The sequence below is a fragment of the Blennius ocellaris genome (assembly GCF_963422515.1).
Source record: "Blennius ocellaris genome assembly, chromosome: 13".
NCBI lineage: Eukaryota > Metazoa > Chordata > Actinopteri > Blenniiformes > Blenniidae > Blennius > Blennius ocellaris.
The window spans coordinates 18,274,677-18,302,030 of record NC_137662.1 but is presented as its reverse complement, the minus strand read 5'-3'; the positions used below and the strand labels follow the sequence as shown (position 1 = coordinate 18,302,030).

The window sequence follows — 27,354 nt, the reverse complement described above, 5'->3', positions numbered from 1 at the left end:
TGTGTGAATGTATGCGTCTGCTCAGTCTCAGGAATCACCCTGTCCGCTCTGAGCGAATATTGTTTTGGCAGAAAGAGACAAGTTACAGGTTTTTCTTCTCGGAGTCAAACACACCGACCTGTATGAAAGGCAGGGAACTCTGTTGTGTTTGAAGAGCAATGAGACTTTGAGCGTGCCCTACAAGTCTTTTCTTTTCTTACCCTCAGGTCCATTGTGTTTGCATGACATTTTCTTATCTAATTATTTCCCTGTTTCTCCTTGTTTTATGTGTGATGTTTCATCTATCCACCGCAGAGAAATTCAAAGTGCTCGCAAAATGTTCCAGCCGCATGTGAACATTTTTCAACAACACCTTGATAATAAACAGCAACTTCCCGTCTTGCCTTTCTGTGACCTAGCACTGATACTCCGTAACTTCAGACTATATCTGGCACAGAATACCAAGCACCAGCTATTTGTCAGACAAAAAAACAACAGCAATTTATGCAATGTGTTTTCATTGTGATTATAATCAAGCAAATGTTGGATGTAAAAAGCGCCCTCTTAACAAAACTTCTGTGATTGTGCTTTTTGAACAACAGAATGAGCACTTTCAATTTGCACTTCAAATGTGGCCATTTCCCTATAAATTCTGATCATAGCGGATATACTGACACATTTATGCACAATCCACTTGGCAAATATTTTGCATACTAATCAGGGAAATATGTTAGAGCAAGTGTTAGCTTTGTTTTTTATTCATTCTGATAATTATCCTCTGTCAACGGCGATGTTTGTCACATTTAGCATTCAGGCATTTTGCTCGGTGATATAATGTGAGCAGAGGCAGAAACCTTGCAGATACACTCTAGCTCTCAGCTCCTCACTTGTTCTGTTCCTGAAGATTGTTTATGAGCCAGATACAAGTTGTTCTCGGTTCTCTATTCTCAGTACAGGTTCTTGCAGAATTTTATTTGAAGAGACTTTAGCATGGAATGCTGCCAAAATCTTTCAAGTTAGCTGGGTCTGAAAGTAACCTGCTGGAGAAATGATAATAGGTGTCAGACCCATTAAAATGGGAAAAAAAATAGTAAAATAAAAAGTGGGACAGAGGACCGGTAGAAAAGAGCCACATACTGTGATTATCAATCTGGATCAAAGAAATAAAATGCATATTGCAATCAAGGGACCTTATTGTCAAGGAATCCATATAAAGCATCCAAATTGTACTTTTGGTTTGCAAGTAATCAACGAGAATATTTGAAATATTGTCATGATTGACACTTTGTGTAAATAGGATGTGTTACGGCTTATTTCCCTTGTAAAGATTGCTTATTCTGCTTAGTGTCCGCCACTGCAAAATGAAACTGGATAACATAGAGTTGGAAGTGTTGGTGGAAGGAATCAACAAACATAATGAAGAGTTATGGCAAAAAGAAAGAATTTGGCTTTAACAAAATGGAATATGGGAGCTCATCTGTCACAAAGTCAACACTGTGAGAAAAATACATAGGAACAAAAGGAACTGAAAGCATGGTGAGACCCAAGAAGAAAAACAAAAGAGAAAATATGTTATAATAAAGCTGGTGGAGCGCCAACTGATGAAATGTCATCATAAGAGCAGCAAGCTTTGCTCAAGGGTGAACCGATTTGCATCTTCTTTTCAAATGTATTAAATAGATATAGGCAGTCATAAACAAAGCAAATACTTTCAGGCTGTGTAAATCATATTGTGTGCGGTAAATCATTGCACGAGAATAGGATGCAAACCTCACCCAGATAGTTAGTCAATCAGCTTCCATGTTGTCATCCGGATTGGACGGGATTCAAGACTTACAAATCAAGTCCTATGTGGGTTTGCTTTCAACTCACTATAGAATGTAAAGATCAGACCAAAACACATCAATAGAAGACATGAATGATGCTTCTGTAACGTACGTTACATGAAACAACTTTCAGAACTTCTTCAGCAATGTTGCATGCTTGGATAAATGCACTCCCTGGATTAATGTGCAGTATATACTGCATATTTTTTGATGTATTTTTAGCACCCATCATTGTGCGAATGAGTCAAAACAGAACAGCAACACTTTTCGATGTTGCACAACCCAGCAAATACGGGTTGAGATGGTGGCTACAGCACCATTTATTTGGTATTTACAAAGAATTGTGGTGGCAGGATTCATGCTCCAACAATGGCTTTTGATAATCCTGGCTTGAATATAAAGTTACTTTCCATTTGATTTTTGATATCTTGCAGTCATTGAAATGAACGTACTTCTTTTTATATGCAGTTTATTATTAATTTAGCATATCTGCATAAGTTCCTATTTAAAATGTGTGTCTTACCACTATTTCTACAAAATCCCGAGTATCACTGATTAAATACTGTGAAAGTCTTTTAAATCACTAGAGCAGGGGTCTGCAATCTGAACATTCTCCCCCAAAAAAATAAGAAAAGAAGGAAATACAGCTAAAATTGTGATGGTAAACTCACTAAAAACTGTCTCTCAAGGTCACATTTGCTGATATAGCTAAAGTTGTTCTAAGAATTTAGAATTCACAGCAGCCATGAATAGCTGAAATGGTTAAGGTGGAAATTTTTTTTTTTAATTGGCTACAAGTGCAAAAAAAGTAATAAAATATATCTAATTATTATGTAATTAACACCCTGGGTGAGCCCTTAGTTTATTGATTAGCAGTGGTCCTGAGTCACATATTTCGTTTACACACAGAAGCATTGAAATGACAATAAATACCTTGAACTTTGAACCATGTTTTGCGGCTCCAGAAACATTTTATTTAGTGGAAAATCGCTAAAACAACAATTTTGTTCATAAAGGTTGCAGACAGCCATACTTGGGGTATGTACCTGTCATTTAAAAAATAATTTTTCATTATAATGCCTCACCTTTGGCAGCTTTTTCACACTTTGGTGTTTGAAATCGCAGCGTGAGATAACTTTCTGTCCCATTTGCTGAAGAGGGTACATGCTGTACTGTGCACAGTGGGGATCTCCGAGATGTGGAAGTGTTATAGATATATATAGGTATAGATAGGAATATGTTTATGTCCAAATTAAATTAATCGCCGTGAACCAGGAGCGGCCCAGTGTTGACATGTGCACCATCAACAGGAAGAAACAGGCTGTGAAGAGTTTTTGATAAGAGCCCTTAAAATCAGGAAGGAAACACAGTGCGCTCTTAACAAGGAACACAGAAAAAACATTTCTTGTACAACTGTGTCTTTTCCAATCTTAGGCCACGGATCATAATTAGATACGCAACCGAGAGAAGAGAAATGAAACAGTGACTCAGAATACATGCAAATTCAAACAAAGACAAACATGCAAACAGAAAAAAAAACAAATGTGAAAGAAAGCAAATGGGCTGCACAGTTATGAAAGCAGGTAAACAACCAATTAGATAACCAGCAAAATAATCGAGAAAACACAAATAACTGGGAGTGGACCATCAAATGCAGATGGGAATTGGTAATGATTGTTTGAATAACACAGCCCCAAAATTAGCATCTCATTTGTTACGACTGACAGATTCACAAGGATCTTGTTGTGGAAGTTAAGGCGTTGTTAATCTTTTTGTCACCTCGAGTGTGAGGAGGTTCAGCAGAGCTTCACTACCTTGGCACAGAGGATTTTGAATCGGGTGACCAAATAACTCGCAGAAATGAGAGCGAGAGAGAGAGAGAGAAGGCAGAAAGAAAGAGTGGCTTTTTGGTAGATAGAATTCCAGTGGGACTGAGTGGGGAAAGAATCTTGTCTGTTTCCATGGCTGCCATGGCTACGCTGTTTCCAGAGTGCAGGAAGAAGCGATGGTGGTAAAACATGGTGAGGGTAGCAGGAACTAACCCCCCCCCCCCATTCACAAACCACCACCAACCAACCCATCAGCTAGAAGTCCGGGTTACTGTTGTGGCTGCTGTGTGTATTTTTACCTGACGTCTGCCTCCGCAACTTGACAGTGTGACTTTTTTGTGTGTGTGTGTGTGTGTGTGTGTGTGTGTGTGTGTGTGTGTGTGTGTGTGTGTGTGTGTGTGTGTGTGTGTGTGTGTTTGTGTTTGGGCCGGCGGGCCCCTGCTGCTGTTGTTGTCCTGATTCTCTGTCGGAGCGCAGGTGTGAGCCCGGAGCTACACGCTCTTCTGGGGCTCGAGACGGCTTGAAAGGTTAAAACACCCAGCGAGGCAAACCTCCGACAGCAGCAATATACAGTTAGTCAGTCGGAAAACAACCCTGCAGGTGTTGCTCCAAACAGCTGCTTTTCTCGGGCATCTCTATGCTAATAGTCTCATGTGACAGTATCATCGCCCTAATAACATGAATACAAAGTTTGCTTCTGGGGATTTCTGGGAACTGAAAATAGCTCTCTTCATTTTAATATATATATATATATATATATTTTGTATTTTCCACGGGGCATTTGCACCACTTGCCTATTTCATACAAAGGACACATTTGCTTTACAAAAAAGTTGTTTGCGTGTAAAGTTGCAGCTCTGTGTCACTTAGGGACACAGAGGTGCAATTATATTCAACAGCTGCTTCCTGTTGGGACTCTAAAGATCCCATTGACTGCACATCAGGTGTGTAGAGTCGATCAGATATTGTTACAAAACAGGGTTTTCATAATTTTCAGTATTCATGATGTTAAATATACATATATAAATAGACCAAATACAAACGTTAGATGTAGAGAATATCAATACTTGTATTCTTCATGTTTAGTGAAATGCTGTACATTTTATACAAATGGCAATTAATGATACATATTGATGCATTATGAAGTACTGTCGAAGTTAAATGTGCAAAATAAAGGGAAAAACAATATCTGCACAAGTTATAAAATCAAAGTGTTGGAAGGTATATAAACATGCGGACTTACTATATAACTGGAATCGGCTCAAAAAAAGATGTAGAAGAACTGCAAAGTCTTCCATCTGTCCAACTCCAGTCACTGTGTCAGCGAGCACTTCTGTGGAAGAAGCATCTGCAGGGTCTGTCCTCTGTAATGCCATTTAAAGTTGAACCATATTTAGTCTTGTGGGATTTGTTGAAAAGCAGCCAACAGGCTGTCTTTTAGCATTTGATCTGTGTGGGAGAGCGATAATTGTTAGTTAGTTAGCTGTTATCTTCTCCGCTCCAGTGCAGAATTTGTCCATTTTTTAGCGTTATGGCAGCTACTTAACAACCTCCTTGGGAGCATTACCACCTCCCTCCCTCTGGAACAGGGTCAGGATTCTAACACAGAGGACAGATTTCAATCAGTTTTGTAGCCGGCACACATGGAGATTATGTCCGTGGATGTGTGTAAATGAAAGGGTCTTTTTATTTCATCTGTATTTTATCTGGATAAGAACCATTAAAAGTGACGGGGGTAATGGGCCATCAGTACATGGCCCTGGTGCTTGAGAGGGACATGAATCGCTCATCTTTCTTAGAGCAAACTGGAACAAATGACTCATACTTTTGGCTTTTTCATTAATATTTTTTTTTTAGACTTGATGATTTTACCAATTGGTTGATCTGTGGAAATGGACTTCTGTAAAATGTCGGTCTGCAACACAGATTACAAAATGTGGAGCCAGATGCTTGCCAGCATTTCAAATGGGTCATGAGTTGTACCCATTACAAAGATGAACATACATGTAGTAATTTGCAGCCAGATTGATGAATTCACAAGCTCTGACCCAGCCAGAGGGAACCAATCTTTCTTCCAAGAAAGAAGAAGAACTGATAAAAAAAGAAAAAAGAAGAAGAAGCGCTCAGCAGAACAAGCTGCATGGCTAGCAGAGCAGTTCAAGGACGGGGTGAGAAGAGGACAAATACACTGTTTGATATCTGTGGATCAACTGTTTGCCGGCTGCCCCTATTACCTAACGAGCTGTGTTTGCTCCAGCAGCTTCTTCTCGTCCATCGTGTTGATCGTCCCGCCAGCTTCGGTCACGGCTTTCAAGTAAATTTTGGCTCGCCGACTCCTGCTGACCACAGCACCAGACAGCGCGGTTCCCCTGATGTTTCCGACCATAAAAATGCAAATTGCTGACTTCCAGTCCCAAGACCTAACTTAATTTCATGCCCCATGAGAACAGGATGATAGTGCATAAATTGTGATATTTATCTTTATAAATTTCTTACCCTATTATGTGTCTAGGTGCCTCCAATAAAGACCGAGGACAGGGGGCGGCTTATGAAGCCCAAATCAAAAAAGCTTTTTCTCTTTATTGCTCAAAATTTATTGTCGAGTGTGTTATTTAATTTCTGAACCATGATTATGCCACTAAAACTGATATATAATACCTGCTTTTTAATCCTAACAATAGGTTATTGAAATGTATTTGACAAATGATTCCCGTGTAGGTCTTGGGTTGTCAATGTCATGACGAATGAAGAGAATGACTGAATGAAAATGCAGTGATTAGTGAGCGTCTGAAGCTTAAATTTATTGCTCTCTTGATAGATTGAGTGTGACTTGTGTGGGGAAAAGTGATGGAGCGAACAAAAGAGTTATCAGAATGCAAAGAAATCAGAGAAAGGATGGCATTTAAATTCAAGTGTGTTGAGGTGAAAGCAAATAGAATAGTTTTCTCTTTTTGTGATGAGTTTCCGCAGCAGATCCTATCCTCCCAAAGAGCTTCTGTCTCATGTGTCCTCATGAGACAAGCTTTTGTCACACATGACCAAACCATGGCAACCTTACCTCGCTCACTTTCCCGCCAAGCTGTGACAACATGAGCTGTATTTCTGGTGTACCAATTCTTAAATCTGATTCTGTTCACTCAAACTTCTTCAGCTCTGCCAACTCGAGGTTCAGTCTCCCATCAGTGCCGTCAAATCGAAACCGTACAACAAAGCAGCTCTCACTCCCTCCTCCTGCAGACCTTCCCCTTCAATGTAGCTCCAGCTTTCCTATCACAGATCACTCCTGACTCTCCATATATTTCCAATCTCCCATCTGAACCCTCTTCTTCACCTCCTACAAACCATTTCACTGCATTCACCGGTTGACCCCATATACTTGAACTCTCCTCTCTTCACTACCTACGCTCGCCTCACAGTTTGACTGTTCTCCTTCCCGTTAATACACCTGCACTCTATTTTGCTCATGCTCACCCTAATTCCCCCCTTTCCTAATCTAAATCTCCACTTCTCTGGGTTCTCCACTCCTTGCTCCCCTCTTGCACCAGATGTCATGAACGTCATGGACGACTTGATCTGTTGGTCTGACTCTCACCGCTGCAATCCGGATGTGCCTCAGAGCAGATTCACGACATCATAACACCTCAAATGTGAAAACCTGTATCTGCTTGAAACGTCATCTTACTGCTTTCAAACAAGTCCTACAATGAGAAGAAAGTATGGTCCACCCTCGCTTATTGATTACCTTCATCTGCATCTTTTGTCAATGTTGTGAAACTTGTACATTTTTATTAACTTGGAGGGTATGAAATAGTATCGTCATTAGAATTACATCCATATATCAGCCTCCTTTTTGGCTAAAGTTTATACTGTAAGTTATAAGTACCAGCTAATTGAAACATGGTGAGCAGATGGGTAGTAAAGTAGAAGATAACAAAAAAAAAGGCAGAGGGAAATGCGATTGCCCAGAATATATTGGAGCATGTTAATGAGAGCTGGTTTGGAGTTAATTAAATTAATTTCCTAGTTATAGCATTAGACTGCAATACTTTTTCACCAACAATATCACCACATTTTCTCTTCCTTAATGTCCCCTCATTTATCATTCTGAGGAATTTAAATTGCACTCGTGGCATTATTATTTTTTTCTCAAGTGGGAGCTGTGGTACGTGATTAACATTATGTGCTTTTACAAAGAGACACAAATAAATTAAATTAAGTTCATGTTCACAAGCATTAACCATGAATGCTCAATTAAATAAGGTGCATGAAAGCTTTACAAATATATAGAGTGCAACATAGTCTGACTAGCTATCCATACGCATTGCTGTTTGTTTTAGCATGATAAAGTGTCGAGAAAATTAAGTGAGTTGTCAGTTGGACAGTTGACTGGATATTAATGACTGAGAATTTTTTGGGGGGGGATTGCAAATATCAATTAATACCTAACTTTATCTTATGGATGATCATCAAGACATACTGTAGTAGAACGGAAATGTTTTATTTCCAACCAACTGTCCGACTGAGGTGAGTAAGAAATACCTCTCTATATTTGGTTAATCCATGTTTTCAGTTAGTGCATGCAACAATGTCTGCGGATGTGCCAGTAGTGGTTGCTAGTAGCAACAAAATGAAATGGAAACTTGCTGCTGGTGGCTGAATGATAATGCTGCTTCAGAGCCGGCCAGCAGGTTGAGAACACAAGAGTGAAATTACAAAAGGGTCATCCGTGGCTGAAACTGTCGTTTAAATGCAATAATGCTTGAAACACTGCTTCTTCACAGGACGCAAGAATGGAATAAAGACATTCATAATATCCGAGCCGCCGAGTAGCTCGGCTAATATTCGTGTTATTATTTGTTTCCGTCTTATAATTATGACATTCTTCATGGATTTTTCATCAACAGAGCTGAATGTTGGATGCCAGCAGAGAAAAGAGGCCTCATCTCAGAATAATTGCAGTTTCATCAGAAAATTTAACACAAATGGCATTCGCACACACACAAAGCCATGACTGTGCTCACGCTCACACACTGCAGCCACTCACACACTGACAGAAACATGGATTCATCACATTGTGGCAGAGCAGTGGGGGGAATTATCACTCCGGCTCCGCTCGTTATTTTTGGGTGCGTAGATTTGATGTTTTTTTTTCCCTCTCAGTGGGATGCAAAACATCAGCCTTGACTGACAGAAGGCTTTATGAAATTCAAAGTGATACAACAAGATATTTCCTTGTTGCTCTCAGGGCTGGAAAAAGAAACACGCTTACATTTTCGTAAATTTCAATGCTGATGCTGAAGTGGTTATCTCATCCAGGGCAACAGGGTTGACAACGCAAGCAATGTGGTTTCTACGTGGTTCTCGGGATATTTCTATGAATGACAAATCTATAGTCAAACCTGCTTCAGTGTGGTGTTTGAATAGAATCTACAGAAGTAGAAGAAAGTACCACCTGATGCAGCCTGTACCGCGGCCTAAAAATAAGCAAGTATGAGTGGCAAACACACTTCATTTCCTCCGTTTGATTTCGTACAGCCGAGCAGGATGAAATTTATCAGGTTATTCAAAGTGATTTCCTTTGTGGCAAATACTTTCTGGTTGATTGTCTCGATAATGATGAGGACAACAAATAATTAAAATGTATCTAACAAACCATCAAGAAAGCGATTTATACTGAACATGTAATTTTTTTTTTGCTAAAGCAAAGATGTTTGCTTATCCTTTTCTCTTCTTTTGAGCTGCTGTCATCAGAGCACATTCACATGATGCCAACATAAAGGGAATTTCTTTTGCAAATAGAAAATAATCTGAATAAAAAAACGTGAGCCAATATTTAATCAGGTTAATCAAAAGTTTAAAAAAGAAATTCACCAACAAGTTTGATTTCTGCCTACCGGCTTTACGATCCTCTCGCCCACCTTTAATCCTCCACTCAGCGAGACATCCATCATTAGTGAAACTGCATTATTGAATTCACCAGCTTGTTATTATTCATTACTGGGAAGAAGGCTGGAGCTGTTGCAGCTGCACCTTGCATGAATTTGCATTCAGGCACTGTGGAGCACTGAAAATACACATCATTCATATACTACTAATTTATTTGCCGTATTACTAATTTATCTTTAGAATTAAAATACCAAGTCCCACATTTGATGTGTTTTAGTGTTTTTCTTTCTCTCTCTCTGTCCTTGGAGGGGTGTTTGCTCATCCTATCTGAACCTTTTATTCACATAATTTGTGACTAACACTGTTAATGTATTGGTGAAGACTCATACAACTGCTTTCATCTCATGAAGATTTCCATCACTTGTTTTGCACATTTGAGTAGTGTGAGTATGAGTATGACATTCTGCTTGTTGGTTCATTCTGTTTTATTTGTTCATCAGTTTTTCATTGCCTTGGAATTATTGCAACATGGATCATTGTGAATTGTTAGGATTTGCTGCACAACACCATGAAGATAACACCCAATGACTCCAATAATCAGAATGTATTTCTGAAATTAAATTCATGTTTACAGCTGTTTCGTTTCAAATACAGTGCAGTATGATCACTCGTACAAACAGATAATCAGACAGCCAAGCAGAGTATATCTACCCTTATTCTTCTATTTGCTCTCTCTGATCCAATAACTTGAATTTGCTTTCAGTTCCACTAACCCACATTCAGTTTCATGGAAATCAAGCCTTTGAGGTTGCGATACTTAAACATGACTGCAGCGGATTCTCTGGTTGCATTTAATGGACTTGCCTGCTCAGAGTTTGGGTGACCGTTATCCATCAGTTCTGCCTGTATTATTAGCGAAGAACCACATTGCATTGTGTTAAGATTTTTATGTTATTAAGTCTGCATTTTGCATTCATTCTTCAATAGTTGCATGCAAGGATTTTGCTGAATACTTTTTTTCCATGTGCATAACTATTGACTTTGCCATTGGCCAGCTGTTGCACTACATGCTAATTGGTTTAAACATGGTATTCATTATACCTCCAATCCACGTAAGCATGCTGGTGTTTACTTCGAGCTTGAGGTCTCGCAGACCTATTAGAATGGCTGCATACTCTCTCTGCACCATGCCTTCTGATATTCTGCTCTGTGTCAAGTTGTGTACTTGTGCCCTCACTCCTAACCTCACAATCTATTACCATCCAATCCCAAAGCTACCATTTTGATTCCTGCTGCTCCATACGTTGAAGTGCCCTTGGACTGAACTCCTTGTTGCTTCCAATGGTGGGTGAGCACCTTGCACGACAGCCATTGTGATTTGTGTTTGTATGAGTGCTTTGAGAGTGAATAAAACATGTAATATAAGAAGGCTATTCACCACTGGATCAGACACCAGTGTATGGAGAGGGAATTCTAATATTTTGGCCCCATTGTTAGTAATAAAGAAGGCAGAATACTTGGAACACTTTTCAATAATAATATAGATAAAAAGTCTTTGTCAATACAAAAACTGATGAAAATAGCAATTCCTGTTCATGTATGGGAGACCTTATTCACTGGTTCACAATATTATGCATGTGCATTAACTAAAGTGATGAGTGAGGGTATATTTTCAGAGCCTATTCAGCGTTCATACCGCTAAATAAGTACAGCATACTCTTGTGATAGTTTAACGACAAAATACAGTCATAGAGTCACCAAGGTCCTTAGAATTGATCCTCTGAGAACTGTAAAGATCTGTAGAAATCATTTTGTTAATCCATGTTACAGCTGTCATTGACATTTTACTCTGAAACATTGATTTCATAGAGGTAGAGAGTTGTACCGATTATTTGTTGAAAAGTTAGCAGTTAATGCAGTTTTCACAGCTGAAAAAGCTCCAAACATGAATATTTATGCGATCAGCTGTCATAAAAAAAAAAAAAAAAGGTTTTGGCCTCTGATTCGATGATTGTCGTGCACCTGCGTGCAGCGTTTACACAGCTGTAATTCACATTACAATTGCAGGTGGATGAAGTAATTGGCCCTGTCAGCCCGTGAGGAGGGGGCCGGTAATTAGCAGGGAAAGTTTCCTATGTAATGACAAAATATATACATATTCATTCTAAATTATTAAATACAGTTTAAATATTTCTCCTTTAACACATTAATCTGGAGTCAAACCGGTATACTTTGTCTGTTTATATTTTTGTATTGATCCACACCACATTGCTCCATGGCGGTACTGAAAGAAAAGTATATTGATCATTAAAATCTATTCTTGGAAAGAGAAGGAGCAGCTGTGATACTTTGATATGTAAGAAAAGCTGATGATACTGGTGGCAGTGTGATTTCCATGTTGCCAACAAAAGGCATTGATTTTCAACAGTTGTTTTAATCGTTTGTAGGGCTTTCATTAAAATTCTACAACCACAGTATATGTTAGGATCTTTTATTAGTTTAAAGTCAATGTAAACAAACAAAAATACACATAATGAATAATTTGTGTCAGAAAAAGTTCTCCATATTAATATCTGCATATTATGTACTATATACAAAAACAAATAAATGAGAAAATGAATATAATTTACTAAGCTTTGGGGAATTTTCACACATTTCAGAAGTACAATTTTTTTCTCGAGCACAGTTCTGAATGAACGAACGAACGAACGAATGAATGATAGTTCTGTTCATAGTCGATTAAATTTCAGGTTCAATGCTGCAAAACTTCATAACTGATACTTTGCCAGATGAAAGGGGCAAAACAAATCAGCTACCGCATATATTTCAATTTTATTTTTCAAGTTTATTTTACATCTGTCATTAAAGTATGACCAATGATGCTGCCGAGACGACCTGTTGTAACAACCCTTGATGGGAAAATGCCAATAGAAGAGGAGTTGTATTGAGTGATATGGTCAAAGTTAGGATTGTTATTTCCAGTTAAGTAATTTTGATTCTGTGTATTTTCCACGCACTAATTCATACCTGATTGTGTAAAAATTGCACAATCTCCCCCAAAATTATTCATGTTTACTCTGTTTTGTTCAAACTTAATTAGGATCTGAAGAGTCAACCTTTAGAAATGATTTCAAAACAACAGAATGATGTTTGCTCCGAGTGATTTTCTTCAAACATCACAACAAATCCTCAGTAGATATTTCTGAAATGACTTCAGCAAATTCTGCCAGAAGCAATGATCAGGTCTATTTTGACAGCCCAATTTGCTTCTTAGGTGAAAACTGTTTTCCATAAGATTATTGGCTCACTGCTCAAGTTGTTCATGTCTGTCAGCAAGAAAAGAGGCCATGTTTACCACTTAGCTTCAGAAATGAATGAGTACACATCTGCAATCACAGGGCTAACTTCAAAAGGACTCTCTTTTCTTTCAAGAGAATGGGATATGCATTAATACACACCATGACTCAGCCGTGTGCATATCTGTGAAGGTTTTCCAAACATCATTGGATTCAGTTGGTGAAAGTGAGGTTTGCTAATGTGAGCAAGATGAGTGGATAATAATCAAAACACTCTCATAGGAAGCTTAAATGTAATCACTGTATCCTTTCTCAGCCCAGTATTAGAGTTTTTAATCTGAATATTATCACTACAAGAAGTCAAGTTACCTCTTATTTCTTCTGCAATTGATGCACTTGTACACAAATTGCTTTTAAAATTAAACTTTTTTTTTCTTCTTCTATGAAACGCCGAATACAAAAAGCTCAAATTCACCGAGTCCGTGACATTAGGTGAATCAGTTATTTTTCAGACAAAAGCTGGTCTATCCTCTGTGTTGGGAAGGGTGCAGTGCTTTCTGTGCATCGGCGTGTGTGTGTGGACAGCAGGTGGGATAATGCTAAGCTCATTTTTTCTCAAGCAGCTGCTTCTGCTTCAGGTCCAGGGACTCCCACTTGAGGCGACTGTTCGAAGAATTGGCAGCTGGAGACATCTTCAGATTAATCCAGCTCGTTTCCCGTGTTGAGATTCCCTGAGATGTGAGAGCTCTAAGAACACCAGCTTTACACCAATTTTCCAGTTCGGAATTAAACATGCAAATTGAAGATTGTTGTTCTTTGGCGCAGGGATTTTGAGAATGCTATCACACATTTCCACTCTTGCCAAACACAGCATTAAAAATTATACTTGGATCCAAACTATGCAAGGAATTCTTCTGTTTCCTTTTCCTTTAGGCTCTCTGACACTGTCTGGCGTGAATGACCTGTCCTGCTTTCTCACGCTCTGAAAAGCTCATCAAGATGTAATCAGTCTTGGCTGATGTTATTAATGACTTAGGGGGAAAGGAGATTACACTCGTCCACCCCACATCCCTGACAGCATCACATCCTATAAGGTTTTCAAAAACAAGACGTGTAGGAAGTCTTGACGGAGTAAAGAGTTTACACAATTTTAAGTATGTGTGAGATTATGTGTGTGGTAAAGTCAGTGACAAGAACGTTTTTTTTTTTTTGTGGTCATTTTCAGCAGAAGCAAAGTGGTGAAAAGTGCAGGTGGAAATGGCAATGACAGAATATAAGTCACAGGAGTTTAAAGGAACATCACAGAATGACACTGAGCGCATTTTCTAAAGTGACGGTGGAGGCAATTTAGGCTCCCTCCAACCCAAACAGCACAACAATATCTCTCAGTGAAAAGTCCTCTCGGTGGTTGTTTTCTCTAATTACTTTGGAGACGCCGACCCTGCTCTCAGAGCCACATAACCCCAGGTTAATCATCTACAACATCTGAAATGATAATTCACAGTCAACCATGTCCCGGTCTCCAACGCAGCACCAAAGACACATGTTTATTTATACTTCCAGGGGTTTCATACATATTTGCTTTGCTGCATAACAGACTTGATAACTGGGAAGTACAGAGCAGAAGCACAGAGAGCAGCTCATTTGTGTGTGTGTGTATACACACACACACACACACACTCACACACACACACACACAAATATTTTTGTGAATAATCGACAGTAGTGGGGCTCATCCGTCATCATCCTGATATTTTTCCCCACTAGAGAGTGTATGTGTGGAGGCACAGCGGTGGGTAGATGAAAATGCAGATTGTTAGTAGAGGGAAAGAGAGATAGTGTGGGAGATGGGAGGAAAGCTTTTTTTCTTTTGCACTTTCGGTATTGTCTAGAAAATACTATTTTCATGGAGATGTACACTGAGAAGTGCTTTGTTCAAATGTATTTTTCATCATTAGGGTAGAAACTGTTGTGCTCCTTGTGCCACTCCACTGCCTGAAACACTGTCTAATCTTTAAGTACCACTTTAATGCAGCCCTTTGGTAACTTTATGTTGGAAAGGACAGATGCTTTTCTACTGCGGGTGAATCATGGACCAGATGCAGTCTGCTTTGAGTCATTTTAACGCTACATTAAGGTGTGTGACACTCACAGCAAAGAACAAAAAAATATAGTTGCAACAACGCAGGAAGTTTCCATCTTTGTGAACCCTCGACTCTCTCTGGATATACTGTAAATGTCAAGACCAGTGCGCAGACAACTGTTCACATCCTATGTTTACATAATTTAATGAGATAAAATTGGATTACCACAACAAACACGCATGAAGCATTTACATAATGCCCTCGGCTCAAATTCACTTACAGTGAATTATGACTGAGCAAAATGAATGAGTGAGTCCCACCATTGGCAGCTTTTTTCCTGCTTTATATCACATTGGTGGGCACCCATATGCATGTTTCCTCATGCTGTTTTTATACACAGATCCTGTCATTTGGAGTCTGCCATGTCAGGGGAGCTCGTTCTCCACTTTTGGTAGCATCCAGAATTGAAAATATTCATCCATTGTTGCAAATAATTGATGGGTGAGGGATTGCAATCACTGCATCCAAGGAGGGAGAAGGAAAGGAGGAGCATGACCAAATGATAACGTGCTTGGCTGCAGGCTATGAATAGCCATCCTTCATTCTGAGGTGGGATTACATTCAATTTGGAGGAGCTTTCAGGGCCAAATAGGGTGAAAAACTAAACAACAAAAATGTGTTAAACAGTCATGATCAGGGTGTAATACTGAGACTCGTATGTCTTAAATTTAACTGTACACCATGAAGCAATAATTGTTCACAACCCTTGATGCAACATTTTACAACTTCTGATTTTATAACTGGATAAGGCATGTCTTTGCCTTTGCGCAAATACATTTAAGTGGATAAGTAAGTATTTTATTGGTCTTAAAAAAGAAATTCATCACTCGAGAAGCGCTCACTCTGGCTCTAAAATTAAAATATGCAGTATCTCCAGGTCCTGATTGGTTAGAGAGTAAATTTCACATTCATATTTTTACACAGTTTACATGCACTTACAGAGGCCAGCCATTGGGGAAGCCTGATAGAACTACCACAATGTGACTTTTCAAATACATAATGGAAATATGACCGATTGTAACACATATCAACTGGATGTTCCGCGCCCGAACCAGTATTTTCTATATAAGCACAGCAGATTGCAGGTTAGTGCTCATGGAAAGGTCACTGTCACAGCAGCAGTTTTCAACAAAAGCATCAATTTGATAACATTTGATCCACACAGCCTTAGTCCACCTCCTCTGTCTGCACGCACGTTTTGAGTGGCGGCTGACACACATCAGATACGCTCCACCACAATGCCCGTGTGTTCAACAGAGGCCAGTGTTTAAGGATTTTAGGAGAATCGATGAGTGTAAATGAAACTTTTCTTCTCTGTGTCTACTGCAGGCTTCAACAGACATGCCCGTTGTAATGATTCTGCTCACAAACTGTGACTGAGATTGCATAGAAGTGGGCAACATAACAGCTGTTTCAATTTGAGGCGACAGTGCAGTCTGGAGCAACTTGTCTCCACTATGCTCAATAGTTTTCCCGGAGCTAGGACTTAATGTCAGGTCTCAGTCGGATCAAATTAAACTGTCTACCCCCCGTCTATACATTATACATTTGTGGGCTGTTGCATGCAGTTACTGTGTATTGTTTTTTTTAAGCCCCTGTGACTATCGAAACAACACACAATCAACTTCCTCGAAACATTTCACAGACAACATCCTCGCAGTTCTCCAGCCTGCGGTGCCGCGTGCATCCACAAAGCTGTGCAACTAATGCTCGGCAACCCACGAGCATTGAGACATTCATCTGTGCCTTCATACAGGATAACTAGCTCCCTGAGTCTCATTGCAATTTAGCCATGACTCTGAATAATACGTTTACCTACTACAATGCGCTGGAGGCTCCCCTACATATCTTATTTCCCAGTGCCCGATACTCCCACTTCCTGCCAAGGCAATCTATTGTACACTTCATAGTGGCCAGTGAGGCTAATCTCCCACTCTTGTTGCTTCAGGGTCAAATTAGAAGGTTACTGTAAGAGTTACTCAATAGATCTGGATCTATGGTCCATCTTGCAGTTCACATTATTTTCCACAATTTCCCAGCTGAATTTTTCTTTATCAGATATTGGACTGTTTTAAAACTTAGACAAAAGGAGAGAATCAGTCTCTTAAATCATGTTTGTTTGGACTCAGGCGTCAATATTGAATGCAACAGTAGTATTTTGGGGATTGTGTACGTAGTTCTATATTTGTGATCTGTATGTTGGTATTTATGCTGAAGAGTTCTTGTGTGAATCCCTGTGGGTGAATCTTCTGAAAGTGCATTTACAAAATGGAATTTTAGCATAATGCTGGTGTATGTTGGTCTAATGCTACTCTGACACCAGTTTAATGCTGGTTTAACGTGTGTTAAGTTGTCTTAACGTCGGTCTGATGCTGCATTAGTCAGCGCACTGCCAAAATCAGACTAATTAGCAAGTGTGACTACATTCCTATATTCATTTAACTGTCTTTTTACCCTTTAACTTTACGTATGATTGGGCACAATTTACGCAAAGTTTTCAGTACTCTTTCCATCTCTGGTCTTTACATTTCTGTGTCTGTGCACATATATACTGTATGTCAGGCTCTGTGTGTTTCAGGGTTTCTGCTCCAAGAAAATGTCTTGAAGTAAAAAGAGGGTCAGGCTCTGTAATGAGGGCGACTCTCTGGTGGTTCGCCCCGATTTTACATTGCTGCCAAATGTGCATAAAGAAGTATTTGTGTCATACATACAGTCCACACTTATGACGTATGTGTATACACATGGGGTTGTATTTTTAGGTGAGCATTCACCTCTCTGTGAGGAAATATCCTCAGTCGGTACAGGGATGGTACGCCGGGTGTGTGAGCGAGTGAGTGTCACACTTATTAAGTGTAACAGTATCAGATAAGGTTGGCCCACAAAGCCGCTCCTCCTGAAGAGACATACTGATTGCCCATCAGCTGCAGAGGAGCTGGTGTGTAGCTTGTCCCCTTGCTGTTGAAAAATAACAGTGAAAATCCGTTATATAATCCATACAGGCCACACAGTATTAACAGAATTTGAGTTTTTTAATCTTTTAAACTGCGAGAAAGCGTCACACTGGGAGGGTGAGATAGAATGAGCAGCTCAAACAACAGACAAACCTACTTGGTCAAATTGCCGAGATGAGTGTTATCTACATTTTTTTTGTCTAATATTACCACAATTCCCCTCGGCTGGGGGGAGCAGGGGGCTCCCAGAGGATTTCCAAGTATTTTCGGTTGGGTCACACTAGATTTTCTCTATCTGCTCTCTCTTTACTCTCCACAGTCCGTTGTACAGCGACACAATTGAAGCAAAGAGCTAGAATTAAGAGCTCTTTTTTGCAGACAGACAATGGTACTTGTTATTGTGAAATAATTATTACAAATGGCTAATAACAAAAAGAAAAAGCACAGAATTTTGGGAGTCAGTGTTTTTCAGCAAGATGAAATATCGAGTTTTTTTGTTATGTTTCTGCTCCAGCAGCCCAATTTCTTCAGCGAAATTGGTTTGAATGGGGATGTATAATGACATTCAGCTTTGGGTTAGAAGGTCGATTGCTCTGATGAAAACCCGCATGGCCTGATTTTCAGTGGTGTTCTCTTCACAACAGAGATCTGTTGAGGTGAAACGTATTCTGATCAAAAGTGACTTCAGAGGGCCTCGGAGAAAGAGCTGCTGAGGCTCGGAGAACAGAAAATAGCAAGAGAGCGAATATTGAAAAAAAACAGGCCTCCGTCAATAACCAGTCAGGAATAAAAGTGGAAAAAGTGGATGAGATTTAGCTCCTTGAAGGTTTAAGCATTTTGCAAAGATCACTGCAAAACCCTTTACATTATTCAGGGAGGTGTCAAAGAAGTATTGCACATCAGCGGTACATATTGGGCGTCTCCTGCCACTGACTAAACTCCACAGTCAGTCCACAAGAAGAAATTCACTCAGCATGAATTTGTCCATAGAAAGAGGCAGTGGAGGAAACACTCCAAAGTGTTTCAGATCGCTTCATGCCTGTGTCAGGTCGAGCAAACGGTCTGCAACACATTTGCATACCATCACCAGCTTTGTAAACATTGTAGACACTGTAGAAAATTCGATGGTTTGCAGTTCTTCTTCTTTGGGAGAGAATAGATTCTAATCATTGTGGGAACAATTAATTCGAAATTGTTCCAGGAAATTGTATAGAAGAATATGGGCATTTGTGAAGTGAGTTTTAACATAATGTTAGTCACATAGTTTGATAATTGCCCTTAATGCGAAGAGTAATCAGTGGCTCCGGAAAAAAAAGGCATCGTCAAGTCAAATTCCTGACCTTAAACCAATTAAAATGCTCTAGCATGACTTGAAGCAAGCCATCCATGAGAGGTATTCTAAAAATACCAATTAACTCTCAACTGATGAGTAAAGAGTAATTGTCCAGAATGCATCCTATTGTCTCTGCAGGTCTGATCAGATGCAAGAAAAAAACACCTCTGATTGGAGACTATTTCAACGGGGCTGGTGAAGCGTACAGGTTCACAGACTTCAGGTTTTCTGTTCATGTCATTGAAACATGCCAGATGCCATAAACAGGAACGACTCCGCTCTCGTTTCACTTACATGTAAAATTCTGTAGGCGTGTGCATATCTCTCGGGCAGGGCTCATATAGATACATTCTACATGCTCTTTTAGTATTCTGATTGCCTGGGGGTAAAAGCTTTCTTTCATGACAATGCTTTTGTGTGTGTGTTGTTTTTTTTCTTGCAGCTCTAACAAATGTGAAGCTGTGGGCCATTGACCGACAATGTTTCCAGACGATCATGATGAGGACGGGTCTCATCAAGCACACAGAGTATATGGAGTTTCTGAAAAGGTGAGGGACCAAGGCAAATTGTCCCACAGTGACGGGCGAATGAGGCGAACAGGTCTTTGATCTGGAATGCAATGAATGAATTAACGAAATGAATTCCGGAAGGAAAAAAACGTGTGAGTTCCGAGGAAGATTCTTTTCTCTTCCGTTTTGCCAATAAATCCTACAACGCAGCATTAATATCTGGTGTGCCACAGAAGGTGTCATTCAAACTGCTGGAAAAATAGCTTGTACCTTTGTCATCATTTCTTTTATGTCCTTATCTGTTTTAGAGAGCCCTGAGCCCTAACCACTTCTCCATAGAGAAGCCTATTATCACTTAAAAGGCCTGCAGACTCCTTTTTTAGGACCTGCGGGAAGTATAGAATAAAAGATGCATGCATGAAAAGACAGAGGAACAGCAGCGGCTGGCGATCAAAATGCATGAGATGCAATTACAGTATAAATCTGTCTCATCCGCTTTCTCTGTTTAACCTTCCTGTTTTAGCATCATGCACTTTGGTCTTCATCATTGCAATTGTGAAAATCGTATCATATCTTCTCCATAGTACTTGCACTACTCTGTTTTCATTATTCTGTGGCGTCACCAGAATTAGGAGTCGGTGGTACAATCCCTCACTACTCCAGTCAACTCGATTGGTTTGAATTACCCGAGCGTAGCAGCATGCATTTTGTTCATGTGATCATGTCTCCTGAAGTCTCAGGAGTCACTGTGATCAGGATCAGGCTCTGTCGCACTGTCAGAGCTCCTTCGGCGCAGCTAAAATGAGTGCAGTGACAAGACTTTTCCTACAATGCAGGTTAGACTTTGCACAGCAAGCCATTCAACTGCAGAAATGACCTAATTTACAGCAAATGTGCACTTATCATTGATATTTACATTTTTATAAGAAAATTGCTGTCATTGTCTACTTCTTGTTGCCGGTAACCTTGACAGTTTTCTTTATATTAAAACCTTTTGTCAGCTGAGTAACAACACTGCAGCGCTATGCTGGTGTGAAAGGGCTACTATAACTCACTGAGGCACAGGATATCGAGCGTCAACAAAACCTACACATAGATTGTTTTAAGCTTTTGAAGAAAATATCATACTGTGGGGTTTTTTTCTCATGTGGACGCGAAACTTTCCCTTTTGTATTTTGCTGTTTCTGTAGAGACCTCTCACACAAATTTCTGACAAGGTCCATTTCTTATATTCTCAGACAGAAGCTATTTCAGTATTAACGTTGCAAACATTTATGCGCATCTTTTACATTGCGACAGCTTTCGTCTCTCAGAAGGGTTAGTGTCCGACAGCCCAACAAATTAACTAAATATTTAATACAATGTTTGCACGGCTTGTTTTGGGCTCAATGAGTATGTTTGCTTTCTAAAGGGTTTGTCCACAGGGGAAAATCTGAGATTAATAGCAGCATTTGTTAATACAGAGTTCACATAAAATCATTATTCCTGTTTTGCCGCTCAGAGACAGATCCAATTTATGTGCACCAACAAACACACGCCGGCCCCTGTGAGTTTTCTACCCACCCATTTAACAGCTGCAAAATTATATATTTTCTCTCACAAGTTGCGGAGGAGGAAGGCTGATGGGAAAAACTGACGGAGAAATCCCACATTGTATCACATACGGGACATGAGAGCACTTGTGAAGATTGTGTTATTATCTCTCTCCAGCACGTATTTCAAATCGGTCCAACACATTGTTCTGGGAGGCTGTGAAGTGTCTAACTGGCTAAGGCGCTGTTGGAATTACTCCCCTACCTGCACCTATTGCCTTGTTGTATTGGTACAAACCACAAGACGAAGGTCCTCAAGGGAATCGGACAGATTATTTTTTTTTGTCCTTCGAGAGTAGGTTTATGTTCCCCGGGTGGTGGCGCGGGCTATTAAAAACAGTCCAGAGTGTTTTTATTCTCCAGAGTTTCTTCTAAAAATGTTGCCCATGGGCAATTTCTCAAAAGTCCTCTTCCATTTGCAATATCAATGTTTGATACATAAAATACAGGAATAATATGATATTTCATTAATTGTACTATTTGTCAAAGACTTCTATTTCACCTGCAGCTGATTATTGTGAACCTCCTGACTCCAGTCTTCAGTAAGCAGCTCAAAGGTAGACCCCCCCCCCCAAAAAAAAAAAATCTAATCCCAGTTAAAGTTTAAAGTTTTAATTCAATATGGATTGGATCATTTGCATGGTACCCACACCAAAACTATACAGTGTTGAAAAGCAGTGTTATAGTTATGTCAAAAGTATATACATTTTGTGGCTCCAGATAAAATGTATTTAGTGTATTTCGTGAAATGGGATTTTTAAAAATGATCAAATAAATTGAAAGAAGGAAAAAAGCTTTTAGAAAAATAGAACTGAGAGGTGTTCATGTACTTCAAATGAGTGAAATCATAAAGACATTAATACGGACTAGTAAAATAAATAAATTTACCATTTTGCCAGCATGTTTTACATGTATGTTGCATTTTTTTTTTTTTAATCTGGAGTATCTTCCTTGACATGTAGTGGTTTTACAATGTATACAAATTATTATCATTATTATTATTATTATTATTATTATTATTATTATTATTATTATTATTATTATTATTATTATAAACTGAAATGGTTTATTAAATGCTCATATTTATCAATCAACCTGCTACCACTTATAAACCTTTCTCCTCTTTCACATTAGGTAACTATCTACTTACACTGTGGGTAATTAGCAGCAATCAAATTTCATCACAGAAATGTTCTTGTCACTGATTTTTGCAGGTGTTTCCAAGAATTGTTCCTTGCGACTGCACGTCGCCTTCAGAGCAGCAATATTAGAATGGTTGAGTTAATTGCAAAGACCACATTAATGCAGCCTCACATCCTCATTGGCCATGTATAATTACTTAATTATTATTATATTACATTATAATTACTGTGGCAAAATTGAACTGTTGGTTCAAGAGTGCAGTACAACACAAGCATTTTGTTTGCGTTCAGCTCAGCAGACTGAAAGGCTTCATGCAGCGCAAGATCAGTGCCATCAGCTGGTTAAAGAGAGCTTCTGTTGGGGAAGCAACAACATAAAAGATCAGCACAGTTGCAGAGGCCCTGGGTTGGAGGACAAGATGGTTTAGATTACTATAATAAAGCATGGAAAATGGATGGGGGGGGGTTAAAGGGAGAGAGCGAGAGAGAGCGAAAGAGAGAGAGAGAGAGAGAGATGGTATGACGTGATAAGCTCTTTGTTCACCAACCTGGGTTATTTTCTCTCCTTCTTGATAAACATTAGGCCAGTTTTTATTTAGTTGACATGATAACAGACATATAACTCTCATTCAGGCTGCTGGGAAGCAGAGGAACAAACATTACAGCCTCATTCTGGTGTATTCAACCCTGAGATCTGATCCACTGCTGTGTAACTGCACACACTGCTGAGCCTGTGTTGAAATATTTATTAACGCATACAGTATACACTCTGAGATCCTATAGAAAATTATTGATTTTATGGGTTGCTGTTGAATATTGCGTTTTCTCTCATCAGATAATCTGTCTTCTTCAATATTAGTTATCAGTCTCGGTAGCTGTTTAAAGTCGTGGGAAGAAGTAAGCTCATTCCAGTTAAATATTAATGTTATTTCAAATCGTACAGAATGCATGCATACATACATACATACATACATACATACATACATACAGACAGACAGACAGACAGACAGACAGACAGACAGACAGACAGACAGACAGACATATACAATTTTCTTTCAGGCTGAAATGAGCTTTCAACAAATTGTCCCTTACTTTTTATTCAAAATTCTTTGAATTGATCATTTATTTTTTATATATATCCAGTTTCCCTAAATCTTGGCTTTAGCTGAGCGATCACTTTGTGCATTGACTAATGTTGCTGATCACTGATTGTGATTATTATTATACTGGGTCCACTTGTGGTAGAATTTCAGCTTGCAGACAGATGGACACACATTATCTTCAAGAGCTGTTTCAAATGAGGCAAAATTCACATTTGATTCAATGTCTGCAGGCTGTCCTGTCCCTGAGGCAAATCAAGCACTGCCACATTGCAACATTTCCAACATCATGTTTCACAATTGGTGCGAGGGTCTTGCGGAAAACATGTCTATTGTCACTGTGGTCAGACAAGTTTATCTGTGATCAGTTCCGAGGAAATCACAGTGTTAACAGCTCTACGTTTACCGCTTTAGATTGTATGTGTCTGTTGAACAGCCATGGATTTTCTTTCTTTCTTTTTTTTTTTTAACCAGACATTCAGTTCAATGTTGTGCTGTGTCTTTGCAAGTGTAAATGTATGTACTTTGACACCAACTGATGCCCACAGAGGATTATTTTTCAACACTTCACGGACTGAATTGTTTGAATGCATAACCTGGTCTTCACTGAAATTGTCCTTCTTATGTGTCCTTTCTGTAAACATTATATTGAGAGAAGTGTTTTTCTTTTCATGAATTGCTACTTTCCTCTTTATCTGACAAACATAACAGACCTCATCTGTGTATTCATGTACAGAGTATGAACCTATCTGCCTCGCCTGAAAGCTTTTTTTTTCATTTCTCCATCTTGTAGTGTCCCCTCGTTCCACGGCCTGCAAGAAGATATTCTGAGTAAACTTGCTGATGTCCTCGAAGAGGTAAGCGCCTCGCTGTCCTGTAGCATCTGGAGCACCAAGCTGCAGACGCTTCCTTTTATCACAGTGAGAGAAGAAAGCCTGAGTGCGGATGGGGGCCTATGCCAGATGCACTGGTTAAAGGCAGCAGAGGATTTTTTTTTTTCTGGGGGTTCAATAGAAAAACTTGCTGTGATTTTAGTGCAACTGCAGCTCTTACATGCACATTGTGGTCACGTTGACTTTAATGGTGCACCTGTTAATGTGCAGTTAAATGTTCAGACCTGTTCAGGAATTCAGCGCATTGCTTCCACAGGATATTTCAGCTTTCAAAGAAGGTCAAACAATGTAAAGAAGCACAGACAATGACGAATTTTATTTCAGGTTGTAAACTGGCATGCATTTTCACTGAATGTCTGCACTGTGGTGCTGTCATTTCCTCCTCTCAAAAACATACCATATATGCTAACATTTTACACCTTAAAAACAAAATTCTATTAGTTTGTCTTGAGAAATTCTTTCAAATTCAAAGAAAGGTTTTATAAAAATGTATACCATCCATTTTTAATATCCTACAACTTAAAAGTTGTGGAGAGCACGAACAGCTCAAAACATTCAAAAACATGTCAAGTATTCTGGAAACTCTATAAGTTATGGAGATGAGGGGTTGTTTGTCGTAAAGTTTGTATATCCGTCGAAATGTTGTTATGATGAGACTACAAATGAGCATGCCTGTGGAATTATGTGTTTATACATCATGCTTACTGACACGTTTTCAATCCGGCATAGTTACTTTAAGCTTTAAAGCACATTTTCTGTGTCATTTCTGTATTTCACCCCCACCAAGAAATTCAAACAGAAATTCAAAATACAAAACTCTGATCAGGTAATATTATTATTTTATTTCAATTTTATGGAACGGGATTGTATTTAACATGTACTTATGACAAAAAATGTTGAATATGCAAATGTAAAATAGTCTTATATGATTCAAATTTCAACCCTAAATGCTACATTGGCGACACATTGAGAAAATCCCTGAATAGTACTAGAATTTGGAATCTTATCTTGATTTTGAACCATACAGACACATAACTTTCATTAGTTCAGGTAAGTTGATGTGCTTAAACAAAATTCAGACATCAAACAAAACATTAGCATGCACGCTGTATTGCAGTCACCTTGCCAAATACTGAATGGGCTTAATTAATACAGAACAGGATTGTCATAAAACAGGAAAAATGAAATAAGCACAGCAATGATGCACAATATTAAGAAAGTCATTCCTGCTGCTTTGATCAATAAATCAGGTAATTCTTCTTTATTTAGACAGCTCAAAGTGCTTCATAGGTGTCTAAAAAGACTCAAAAACCCACACTGATCTTTTCTGAATTGCATCATCCACAGTCTGATGGGAGCAGCTCAAGCCACCTGTGATACAGAATTCCATAAAGCAATATAAAAGATAGATGGAAGGAGGGGTTTTTATTAGTTTGTTGTTTCTGTGTCATGAACATAGTGAGATGATCTTAGGCATAATGAAGCATGCTGAACAATTTCCGAGAAGTGTGTATGTGGTTATAGAGTTATTTTTTTATTTAACTGTACTTTCTAACCATACAGATGAGGCATACTTCAATTATATTACACATACATACATACATACATACATACATACATACATACATACACACATACATACATACATACATACATACATACATGCATGCATACATGAGTCAATATTTTGAAGCCAACTTTCCTCTTTTTGGAGCATCAAAATATTGTTATTGTCTGTAAACTTTCCTCATGGTTCTAAAATCAAAAGTAATTTCATGATAGTAATAGTGAGAGCAATATCGAAGTGCTAAGATATTTTGCTTCTGCTGAAAGACAAACAGCTATCATTGTGTGTGCCTGTGCCATCAGTGATTTCTTCATCATATTTTTCAGATGCAAGTTGTGTGACATTTGCTGAATTACGATATGGTTATTGTCACAATTTATTCTTCTCATTATGACAAATGCTTGAGAAATACAGACAGCAAATCTTGATTTAGAACCACAACACGCAGCTCAAATTAAACTGAAAAAAACCCAAAACGCACTTGTGAAGTGAGATGTTTGATTTCTCCAATTAGGGCCTGATTTATTGCAAAGAGCATGGTAAGCTGTATGGTCATGCAAAAATAAAGCAGTTTTTGTGCTTTTTTTCTGGTGATTTGCTTAGAATAGCATCATGAGTGCTCTTGCGCACAAAAAACAAAAAAAGAGTATTGATGTGAGGGTTTTGTGTGCTTTAGACCCTTTCTGCACGAGGATGGTGCAGAGCTTTAAACTGTGACTGTGCTCACCATGGAGGGATCGGCTGCCCACAAACACAAAAATGCAGATTTGGAAGTGTTTAATGGAGGAATGTTGGCGCCTCACAGAAAATACATCAGAATTTGACAGCAAAAAAAAAATCATGCGATCTCGGTGAAAAAGACAAATTTTGAGGAACAGAATCAAATATATAATCTGATATTATGATGAAGTGCATGAACAAAAGTCATGGTTAGTCAGCTGAGGAAACAATAACAGCAGCATTCCTGCTGGAGGCTGAGACGATGTGCACCACCTTTCTTTTCATGTGCGGTAAAAATGATAAACAACGCAGGCGTCTTTAGAGGACGTAAGTCACATTGTTTGTTGTACATTAATTTATTTGCATGTACTCCTCCCAGTGTTTAATAGTCTGGAACACACAGGCAATATTTCATATTCATGAGCGCAAACACACATCTGTGTGTGTGCATGTGTGCGCTTGCAATTTCATGTTGGTGCTGGTTTTTATAAGGCATTACTAGATCAGGCCATGAGTGTTTTCTTACATTTCCAAACACTAAACAGAGAGTCTGATTGTTGATTAGCAGAGGTTTGGTAAATTGGTGTG

The 27,354-nt window shown here is 39.0% G+C and overlaps 1 protein-coding gene across 2 annotated transcripts in view; it reads left to right on the top strand.

Annotated features, from left to right (window-relative positions):
* Positions 1 to 27,354, top strand: part of LOC308138499 (cGMP-dependent protein kinase 1) — a gene marked incomplete at its 5' end in the record, with an annotated part of 95,273 nt that overhangs the window by 41,088 nt on the left and 26,831 nt on the right. For both annotated transcript variants that reach the window (XM_080507630.1, XM_080507629.1), the window contains 2 exons: positions 19,686 to 19,791; positions 24,380 to 24,443. In XM_080507630.1, coding sequence (XP_080363756.1) covers positions 19,686 to 19,791; positions 24,380 to 24,443 — 170 coding nt within the window. The remainder of the gene's footprint in view (positions 1 to 19,685; positions 19,792 to 24,379; positions 24,444 to 27,354) is intronic.